We start from the raw sequence: 12,075 nt of genomic DNA, 5'->3' as shown, positions 1-12,075 counted from the left end.
ATAAAAACCTGCATTACGGGTCTTATTTTGCCAAGAGCCAGTGCCAGAGCCTATGCCAAAATATTAGCAATAAATAAATAAATGTCAACTACATATTTGAATTTTGGCAACTGTAAAATATTTACAACATTTTTAGTGTATCTAAATACTTGTTCACAAAATCTGGATTATCTCCATTACAGGAGTTATTTTCATATTATTTTTCATCTCACCAATAGACGTCTCTAGTGAAGTTCTAGTGATTCAAGAATAATGTTTCAAAATTGGTTCATATATATGTAATAAAATAACTAGGTACCTACCTATACATTTTATTAAGTACTTACAAATAGTACCTACATAAAACAGTTCTACCACCAGATGTCGCATGCGTCGCACAGAATTAAACAAAAGAGATCCGATAGAAAAAATATAATATTATGAACTGTCAGAATCAGATAGATATAAAAAATATTGTAAAGATTAATTAAGAATAAACTTTTTTTGTCGTTTCTTTAATTACAAAGCAACACATTGTTTATTTTATTATTATACACCCACTTTACATATTATTTACACCCAATTTATAAAGAAAAATATTACCACGTTATATATATAGAACTTCCAAGAATTTGAGTAGTGTGGTTGTCAATAATGAGTAGAATTGGTGAATGTTACACGTGTGTAAAGTGATCACTTAAACCAACCTATGACGGTCGTCAGCCCCGTAAATGCCCAGACTTCTATATTCTTCTTCATCTTTGATGAGATGTCAATTTTTTTTAAATAATAATTATAATAATAATAGGTTAGGTTAGGTATTGCGTTTTTCTTGCTCCTAATATATTTGATTATTTGATATTATGTAAAAAAAAAAATTCTTTGCTAAAAGACTACGAAAATCTTCATATGACCTTGTTTGAATTGAAATTTCTTATCGATGAATTGAACTGTTAAATCTTCAGGAATTTTCTTTATTTATAATACTCAATTGTATTACTTGCGTAAGTATAAATTATTAAATTATGTTGATAACAAGTCTTGAAAAGTTCACAATTGTCTATCTGTCTGTTCCACAGACTGGCAGCATTCATTTTGTTTTTGTCCTGTCATGATATTGTTTTTTTAACAATAACAATAATTGTTATAAGAGATAAGCATGTGTTGATTCTATCTAAAATATTTATAGTGCCTTCTAACCTAGATTCATTGTCAAACACAATAACGCATTTCAATAAGACCTTGACTTATTTGATGTTTATTTTTTAAATATTTTAATTCAATGGGATTATTACTATCAGGTTTTTAGAAATGTATTGGCTGTATTTTGTGCATCCCATTTACAATAGCTGTCATAAAAAAATGCAGATATGTTTATATGAGCGTGGTTTTTGAAAATAACAAGTCAAACTTTTTCCTAGGAATGCATCATCGAAATATTTGATCTTCCGACAATGTTTTGCATTCTTTCCCAACAAGATTTCACGGAAAGCTCAATTGAAGCATAAATAACAATATTTTTTATAGTTGCATAAAATGTTGCGCAGCGGAAATGATCCATGCAATTAAATAGAAATCTTCAATGATAATCGAAGGGGCATTTCCTTCATTATGAAAAAATATAGGCAGGTTTAGGTACCTACCTTATTTACAATATAATTTAGTGTAATGCCTACAATTCCAAGCAAGGTTACTCAGATTACAAATAACTTTTCGTCTCGAATTCAACTAATTGAAAAGAATGCAACCATCTGAGGTTAATCCGCGGTATCATGCGATTAATGGAAACCCGGAAATCGTTGCAGAAAACTTCTAATTGAAATTGCTTTTGAACTGCATTTTCATGGAACTAACCCAAGGTAAGCGATCGCATAATGACGACCTCTCTAAATTACATTCGTTATGTGCTGTTTACACAACAATGAACATTCCAACACATGTTCCCCTTTACACTCAAGAATATTCTTCTCTTGTACATTATTCTTGCTTACACATAAATCACTTAATATTGGTGTATTTTTTTATCTCGTTTCGGACTCTACCCCTGTTTTTACTCTCATTTAATACTAGCCTCCCTTGGGGACACTATCACCCCTTTTAAGAATCTAATTTTCCGTTTCGAACTTTGCCCTCTTTTTGAGACTCTGACCTCCGGTTTGAGATTTTGACTTCTCATTTGAGACTCTAACCTCCCATTTGATTATTTGACCTCTCACTTATTGACCTCGCATTTCGGACTAACAATCAAATAACGAAGAAATCGATTATTCGACACCTTTGTATGTGTATTACAAATCTTATGAATACACAAAACGCTTGACAAACTTTACCACTTCACCGATCCATAAATCATTTTTCCTTTTCACCCGATGCGCAATTACGTAACAGATCTTTATGCGTAACTTTACGATCAATTTCCTTTTCTTTTCCAGTCTGATCGTGAAGCCACTGTCTCCAGGGAAGCGGATTAATTGTAATTTACAACCGACGGCGTTCGTAATAAGACAATGCTCGCCTGACCGATCATCTGTGACAAACACAATTCACTTTTACTTGTCTGAGCGAGACTTCGATTTGACTTTATAATGTGTTTTATCCAACACACTTTTGTCACAGAAATTTCCAATAAAGATTAAACCCGGATGAAATAATGACTTCATTGTTGGAATCTTAGACAATGTAAGCTTAGACAACTGAGTTATAAATGGCAGAGTTATTATGAAAAGGCAAAAAAATATTTTTTGAAACTTTTTCTAAAATGTCAATCAATAGAACAAAGTAACAAAAATGATCTGTATGGTCAATAACATTTAGGGAGTGACGAAACTCTACTGGGCGGTACCTATAGCCAACCCATATTACTTGTTAGTCGCAGTATCGACTGATATGGGCACAATGCAGTTTTCAGCGCTAAAATTACGTTAGAAACATACAGGGCCTTTTTTTAACAAAGAAGGTCCCGGAACTCACTTCATATCAAGCTTTTTGCCAAAAAAAAATGTACTCAAATAATATTTAAATATTCATTCCAATGCCATATTTATTTATTTCAGTACTTATTCGTGTACATATTTTAACGTCTTCCACACATACGACATATTTCGTTAATGTTGGTTAATGTCGTCGATACAGTTGCTGAACTAGGTTTATAATAATTCGCAATCTTAAGTAGGGCAACACCGGAAGTAGAAATTTGGCCGGAAACTAATGTCTTGCCTTTTTCCGTTGCAAGGTTGCCATTCGTTTTCTATAATCGAGTAAAGTAGTTGCCGGATGTGTTCATTATTTTTTACGGTAAATTATTTTCTATGTGTCCGACCTACTTTGAGCCAAGATATTGCAACTTCAATTTTCTTAATTTACTAAAAATTAAAAGACAATTTGATGCAAGGTCTTTTCACTATCTACTCGCAGATAGTGAAATAGATAATGAACTGATGCAAAGTAAGTTTTGGTTGACAAAAGTTTAGAAAGTAAAATCCTTCTTCTAAATATTACTTCACGATTTGTTTGTTTGAAAATCAGAAGACAAACATATACGTGTTTTTATTACTTCACATAGCTTTTTTGTACTTAAATGTACAAACAAAAAAGAAACTAATAATTTCGTTTATAATAAACATTGTAGACTATTTTTAAGATTTAAATAAATTCAGCATTGATCAGAGCCTTAAAAAAAACTCTGCAAGAGGTTGACAGACCGAAGAAAATTGCTAGAATATCCCTCACTGGGAAAAATGCAAATACAATACATGGGAGACTTTCGCGAAAATCAGTTAAAAAAAAAAAAAATTACTCAAACACCTCGTCGAAAAAACGACATCTATGTAACGCCTGCAGAAGGTTATTTTCGTGGTGAGTTTCTGTGCTGTGTTGCAAGTCCTTAGAATTATGCTTCAATAAATTTGTGAAGAATCTCATGAAGTAATTAGGAGCTCGCATAAAATAGGTGACGAAACCATTAAATACATGAAAGGAATATGATAAACGGCACCTGTTGAGCTCTAGTAGTATAGGTACAAATTGGTTGCTCAGTTTCGTGAACAGGATGGAGAGAAAGAATGTGAAAGAAATGTGCTAGAAAGAGACCCTTGCACATTCGTCATCAACATATACTTTTGTATTCTTGAATTAGTTTTTGCAGGGTTTATAACAACAACAAACATTTATTCACATTTTTATTTATTTAGATGATTTTTATTCTATAAGGTGGTATGGACATGTGGAGCGAATGAATAACGAGAGAATGACTATGAAAGTATATGTGGCAAATGTGAGCGGGAGAACGAAACGAAGATGGCCAAAAAAGACTTGGCAAGATAAGATCAATCAGAACCTCAAATCTGGTGGTGTCAAAAGTGTGCATAATCGGAGGGTACGTATGACTAGATGTTTGGATGTGTGGGAAGCGAGGAGTGTATGTCTGAACAGAAGAGTGTTGCGTTCTATCCTCTCTGCATGCCCCTCCGGAGAAACAGCGTGATGGTAATAGTAGCTGTAGTAGTAGATGATTATTATATTCCAAAAAAGTTACAATGCTTGGTTTAATCTCCGTTTATTCAGTAAAAAATATTTAATAATAGAATACATTTATAAAAATAGCACCACAAATGTATAAAAATAATACTGAAATAACAACATTAAAATTTAATATTTTTAGAATACAAAGCAAAAAAATATAACATAGCATTTTATACATCTTAAAGAAAACGTGAAATGATTTTGTGACAAAATAAATAAAATTTACCAAAAGGCACACATAGATATGTACACATATCTGCCCCCACGGAATAAATAAAAACAGTGTTATAAAGTATTCATATTTAAGGTTAATGTTTGCCTTCACTAATATGGCAGTAGTAAGGAATCTCATTTTTTTATAAATTAATTATCTTGATCAGGGCTTTTTTTTTAAACAAAAAGGGTCCCGGAACTCACTTCTTGTCAAGCTTTTTACTAAATAAAATATATTAAAATACCATATTTTGTTATTTCGACAAATTATATAAATATAGATTGTAAATACGTAAACGCATACATTGTTTCATGTTATTGATTGTGAAATTATAATAAAAAATAATAAATTATCCGTGAAAAAAGATCCCGGAACGCCGTTCCACCGCGTTACATGGAAAAAAAAAGGCCCTGATTTTGGTGCACATGTATGTATCAGTAGTAACCTGTTCCAACATACTCGAGCTTGTACGATTATGGGTTTCCTTTCCCTAAATATAATTCCTCTTTCAATTACTTTCTTGTTTAGCTTATGACATGCTTAACCCTGAGCTTCGTCACGTACATCATCTGTATCATATCAAATGAGCATTGCATGCAGGTAAAGAAGAATATCATAAGTTTCCACATAACATATTTGACACGGTCAATGTCACAATAAACATTGTTATAAAAGTAATTGCCAATATAAGACTCAAGGAACATTACCTCCTCAATTATGTAAATTCTTAATGCAAGTACCCTATTTTTGTGAGTAAACAATAGGTTTTTGTAACAAGCAACATTATGCGCTGTCTTACAAACTTTTATCTGTGGAAGAGAAAAATTGAACTAATGAGTTTAATGATGCCATGTTCAAACATCATTCCGCTGCAGTTGAAACATAGTGTTACCACATTTGTGTATAATGATTGTCATTATTTACTAACTACTTGGCTGTGGTTAGCAACTATAGACATAATTCAAATTTATGGTTAATCCATTACACAAATTTGGTAGTATTTTAAATGAAGATGATAATTAATTACAATATTTGTATAAAAGCTATAAAAAACTTTAAAAAAATATTTCACAACAAAAATTCATCATTTATATGGAAAACTAAAAGTGAGTGTCATGTGGGTTTGGCTTTATATACATGTTTTATTTATATAAAAAGTACAAATTCCTAATTTTCTTAAGATTGAGAATACATTAACATTTTTATTCTTCCTGGAACATTGTTACAGGTATTATATATAAAAATATTTCATAAACAAGCTCAGATTTCTACTTTCTTAATTATTATAAAGTTAATTTGAATATTGGGGTAATTTTATGTTAGGGCAACATTTTATTGACTGGCTCCCTCATCAGTTCTACACATAAATTCGTAGCAGTTATGAAAGTATTACAGTTAGAAACCTGCTTGTTAAAAAACAATTATGTAGAAATGCTTATAATTCAAGCCTTAGTATTATAAAAATTATACTATATATTTTTTTTTGCCATATATTAGTCAACAAGTAACATTATAATATCATTTTAGGTACATAATACAATATACTATAAAGGTACTCATACCACCACCAATTGAGTATTAGAATCAGAGATATATTTATAACAATTATAAGTAATAAAATACCAAGTATTTATAACTAATATTTTATATACATTTAGAATTCATGGGTACCTACGCTGTACCTTTTATTTTATATTTAAATGCAAAGTGTCTGGAATGTATCAATAATTGATTTAAAATTTGATCATATTGCAATAGATTCAATTTAATTGAAATTTTGATCTGTATGTTTGAGAGCTTGAAGTACTGAAATTTCACAAAACTTTGATCGAAAAACAAACGATGGTCCAACAATACAGGTGACAGGTGCCGTGGCGTAGCTTAGTAGACGCTCGACTGCGAAACTGGCGTTGCGGGTTCGACTCCCGCAATTGCAAAATGAATTCAAGAAAGGTTTATTTTCAATTGGTCTGGGTGTTAGTGATGCATTTTTTACATTTACCTTCCCTATCCTGACTATCCTACCTGCAGACAAGCATCTAAAATAGAAGCTTTGCGGGTTATTCCTTTTTTTTTAAATATCTGAAACGTGACTGATCAGGTGAGGTGTTTAACTACTTAATGAAAGAGCATGATTGAATATTATTGTGATATTAACTGTCAGTGCGAGTAAGCTATTGCATCTGAGAATAAAAAATTAAATGTAATATTTTCCCAGGTAATAAATTAATTTCAGGAAATATTTTATGGAAAAGCTGTATTAACCTTTAAAGACACAGATTTGCGCTGTTTAATGGCTTACAGAAATTTCTTTTCTTCCTAAAATCAAATATTTTTTGGTTTGTGTGAAAAGCTTTGTTTTAAATGACGCAATCAAAAAGATTACTTTTTGACCATAGTAGTGTGAAATTACAGTGTTACAAAATATAATTCATTATTATGCCTCAAAAGCAAGCTCCAATGAAGCTCTGGAAAATCAGTATATTTTCCATGTTTGGCATAACTCTTGGATGTTATTTATCAGCGTCGACAAGTTAACGGACGACATGCATCACCAATGTAGCATTTTTGGAGGCCATCAGAGCCAGCAGGCGATCTCCCATGTCCTTGGGAACCTCTTGCCAGACACACTTCCCGATGATGGGGACCTCTTCGAGCGGTGGGCGGAAAGCTACGAGAAGAGTCAAGCAGTTGCCGTCGGATATAGATTCGGTTTGGTTACAATGCTCCACGGAGAGTAAGCCGTGGGGCCTGTGTTGAGGCAAATCTGCACCAAAAATCTCTACTAGAAATTTCCTCAAGGTGGAATGGACGCTCTTGGAAGGGTTGATCTCGGCCGTAGGAAAGTGCATTTCAGTTTTCTCGCTCAAAAGGACGTGGACTCTGTTAGTAGAACGCCGTTTGATGATTATCACCAGCCTCAGTAGATTCTTTTCGTGCGGTTGAGGCGACGGTAGGATGTCGGGATGCCAGCTCCGATCTTGGCCTCGCCGTCGGTGCGCCTTCGCTCGGTCGATAAGGTGTACGATGTCGGACGCTCTGAGAGATATCTCGGCGAGGTTGCCGACCCACTTGGCTTGGAGAGATTCCTTATCGGCGCGGGCCGGAGTCTTGAGTTCGCCTCCCACGACTTCGCCGGTCAACACGAACCTGAACCACGACCCTCCCGCGCATTCGACGGCGAGAAGAGTTGTAGGAACGCAGTCTAGACCTGTCTCTTCCATGACTTCTCTCGCGGCAGCCTCCACGATGGACTCCCCTTTCTCCATCCGACCCGCCGGCAGATACCACTTCCCGGCGCACATCTGCTTCGCCTCCTGGATCATCAGAACTTCGTCCTTATCGTTGATGATAACGCAGGCCACTATGTAGGTGACACTCTCCCCGAGAATAGGCTTGTAATTAGAAGGAGCCGCCGGGACGACCCCCTGAGCTTCGGCCGTCGCATTCTGTTCAGCGACCGTAAAGTCACATAACGTCGCCTCTGAACCCTCCAAACCGAGGCCATTCAGAAGGCGGGTCACACTAATATCGATGGAATGCGGCATAACAGGTGCGGGATCTTTCACTTTCTAATGTAACATAATACGCCCGCGCAGCACTAGAATCTGATACATAATTTGAACGTATTTCGAGAAATGGGAAATGATATTCTTTAATCTAATAAGACTCGCTCGATATGCGTATGTTTACAAACAAATTCACTGCCCACTGCCCATCCCCCGAACATTCCTGACGGCACACCTGATTAAAGCACAAAACATACGCACGCGAATGCTCAATACTAAAGACCGCCAACTACCTCGATTTTTTATGGCTGGAAGTGATATTCGCCAGCGGCCGGAAGTGACGTAAACGGCTAGAAGTACTAAGCTCACGGCTGGGCGTGACTTCGCCGCGGCTGAATGTCAAATCCACCCGCCGAAATATTTATCATTCATTTTTCAGGTTAAATGGTATTAATATTAAATTTGTTGCATAACATATTTTCAAAATTATAATATTAATATTACAAAGAAGATATTTCACTATCTAAATTTATTTATTTCAGTGTAAACAAAAATAGAAAGGTCACGGCTAAAACGCGACATTTATAAAAAGAGTTCAGGCGATTAATAATGGTTACTCAACTCAGCCTTACAATGGTAAATGGTAATGGTAACTTTTTTGAAATTATTATCCCAAACTATGTATAAATATAAGGCTTTTCAACAAAAACAAAAACGATAGAATTTTCAAATTACTATATTATATTTAAAATTCTAGAAAATACAATATTTTAAAAGGGCGGAAGGAGTGCCCACCACTTTCTGAGGTTATGTTTCTTAACGGGGGTGCCAGCGCCCCTTTGTGGGCGTTTTGGAAGTCTGGCTAGGCGTTTTTAAATTTTTTGCATTTGGGGGGTGCTGCAGAAGTTCAAGGGAGCGTTGTGTTAAGTAAGAAAAACTACACTTTCATACGCAAAATTTAACTTTAACTTTGGCATAATACTCAATATTATGAAGTTCTTCATAGACGGATTTCTATTTTTCTATCGATAACTGTCTATAACCATAGTCTGTCTATATTTATTTGAAATATTTGAACAACTTGTTGGTATCTCGTATTTTTCGTTCCCGTTTTGGTGTTTTTGTTAGTGTATTAGTGTGTCTCGTCATTTTCTGGTCGTTTTTTGAACAATCTGACGTTTACGAGTCGACCCCCCCTGCTCAATACCACGATACGTCATACGTCAACAGAACAAGGCCGACTAGAGACAGGCCTGGGCGCACAAGGGTTTTTGAAATGTCACGTGATCAAATCGGTGTTCTAAAATTTGCAGTTCGAGCCAAGCGGAGTGCGTCGGTGCGTCCAGTGTTTACAAATGGCCGCGATTGTTTATGTTGATGTTCGTTGTTGCTTTATTTGTGTGTTGTTTTGATATTGAATTAAAAGCATATAAACTTCAAAGTGAGTGATTAGACAGTGAAGTGTATTTGAAAATTAAATTGGTAAGTAATTTTCGTATTTATAACACAATTTCGATGTTTATACGAGTTTAAATCTCATTTGACGTTTCAAAACGTTTCAATAAATCGTTGCTACTTTTTAGCTTATATAACAATGCATACTTATTTGTATTTCATTTTTAAGTGTTTATGTAACGTGAATATTGACACGTGTTTTATTTATAACAATACTTAATATTTTCAACAAAATCATTATTTCACATTTGAGGTTATATTTCGCTTACGAATCCATGAGCTTACTCACGAGAGATGATGTCGACTCAAATTTCTGTTCGTTTTCGTTATCATATTAAATTATTGTATTAAACATACACTATTCATGTTGAGTTTATCCAAGATAACCAAACGATAACCTCGGATGACCAAACTTAGCATTCTTAAATTCCTACGCTTAATTTCTTTGTTTCATTACAGGTGGTTTACAAAACAAAATGGGGAGATGTTGCAGCGTTTTTGGATGTAAATCCAACTACCGCTCTCAAAAAGAAAATGTATCCACATTTGCTCTTCCAAAAAACGATGCTCTACGGAAAAAAATGGCTTCGTCGGATTCCTACGGATTTTTCTGGAATAAAAAATCCATATGTTTGCATCAAGCATTTCGAAGAATCCATGATTATACGAAGCGACAGATGCACAGTACGCGAGGAAGCTATAGATGTGCCTCGCAAAATTCCCAAGCTTCGTGAGGGAGCAATTCCTACAATATTTCCGAGTGCTCCTAAATATCTATCCACCGCACCCCAATCAACTAGAAGACTCGCTGATGTGGAGACATCCCGGATGGAGATCGCTCTTCAAAACAGCCTCGATGACCTAAGGAAGCTGAATGAAGCAAAATCCATAAACAGTTTAGACGATTTAACTAAGACCAATCAAATTAAACCAGAATGGGTTTTAACGGAGACAGCGTTACAAAGAGTTTTGTGTTTAATTGACTTAAATGATGCGCCTTGTGTTTTGGGCGCTATTAAAGTAGTGAGTGATTTAAAAATACATTTATATTTAGGTAATAAGTTAGTAAGTAAAAGTCGTCATCCAAGAAATGTGAGTATAATCAAAAACGTAGATGATTTAAGTGACGTGATAAATTTTATTGAATCCTCTATCCATGACATTACCATCCCCGCCATTGATTTAAATGATATTCTAATTATGTTGCAATCACACTTCCCAGATAGTGATCAGAGAATTATGTTCATTATAGAACAAATTAAGTATGCCGCTACCCTAAAAAATCTCCGTCGATACAGCGGGAATACTTTGATATTTGCAGCGTCAATGTTTGTACACTCCTCGGCTACGTATCATATGTTATTTAATACTAATTATTTGTGCATTCCTCTTGCTACAGCATTGGTATGGTTTAGTTTGCAAACAATTTTAGATTATTGTCCTGATGTTTTTATTAGCGGCCAGAATCAACTCTATATTTTAAATAAGATAAGTGTTTCTAAATTAAATATTATTTCTTGAATCAAGGTGATTTTTTAAATGAATGTATTTGTAATAAGACTTTGCTAATAATATTAGAAAATATTTGCCATAGAACCTGTAAAATCCTTTTAAGTAACTTAGCAAAAATCAAAAATGATGAACTTGCTGCACAAAGTTGTTCGGGATCAAGTAGAAAAGTACTAAAATTTTATTCGTTTTTTCTCATCCATAACCATCAACTATCAAACCTAATGTGCAAACTGTTTGAGTAAATTAATGTAACATGTCTTTAAATTAAATCCTTCACATAACATAAATCACATATTCTCAATCGTCAATTTAACAAAAATGAAGTATTTTGTTAAATTGAGTAGTACAAGATTAAATGCAAATGTTGTAATTGAATCGACTTATATGGTCACCAATATTAAGAAATTTACTTACATAATTATAAGCTTCTTTTCATGTCCAATTATTTTTCCATTTGATATCTTATGCTTAAAATATTTGTGTTGAATAGATTTTTTTCAATTACTGTTATATTACATGTTTTTAATGTTAAATGTGTATATGTATATACATATATATATATATATATATATATATATATATATATATATATATATATATATATATATACATATTTATATTTATATATATATATATATATATATATATATATATATATATATATATATATATATATATATATATATAAATATACATATTAGAAATAATTATATTCCTGATGCATGTCTTTTATGGTGAGATTATAGCTTTGTGGTAATTTCTGTCCATTTTAAATTTTAATTTTACTTGGTAAATGCAACATTTTATTGATGTCATTATTATAATTTACTTGTATAATTTACTGTAGGTTCCATTACTATTTTTGTGTTTTTGAGTATGATATAT

General features: G+C 33.5%; 1 protein-coding gene and 1 long non-coding RNA gene across 2 annotated transcripts; one reads left to right on the top strand and one right to left on the bottom strand.

Annotated features, from left to right (window-relative positions):
• The first annotated feature begins 461 nt into the window (after positions 1-461).
• LOC148313900 (uncharacterized) lies at positions 462-2,682 on the top strand. The gene is made up of 3 exons (XR_015838427.1): positions 462-983; positions 1,401-1,838; positions 2,412-2,682. It is a non-coding gene; the product is annotated as an uncharacterized LOC148313900 (long non-coding RNA).
• Positions 2,683-6,489: 3,807 nt separating this feature from the next.
• LOC148313899 (8-oxo-dGDP phosphatase NUDT18) lies at positions 6,490-8,490 on the bottom strand. The gene has a single exon (XM_088273687.1). The coding sequence runs from the start codon at positions 8,260-8,262 to the stop codon at positions 7,249-7,251; it is 1,014 nt and encodes a 337-aa protein (XP_088129813.1). The 5' UTR covers positions 8,263-8,490; the 3' UTR covers positions 6,490-7,248.
• Between the last annotated feature and the right edge of the window lie 3,585 nt (positions 8,491-12,075).

The sequence above is a fragment of the Brachycentrus maculatus genome, unplaced genomic scaffold (assembly GCF_059751285.1).
Source record: "Brachycentrus maculatus isolate JH-2025_06_01 unplaced genomic scaffold, ASM5975128v1 h1tg000004l, whole genome shotgun sequence".
In the NCBI taxonomy this organism is placed as follows: Eukaryota; Metazoa; Arthropoda; class Insecta; order Trichoptera; family Brachycentridae; genus Brachycentrus; species Brachycentrus maculatus.
This window is presented reverse-complemented; position numbering and strand designations above follow the sequence as displayed.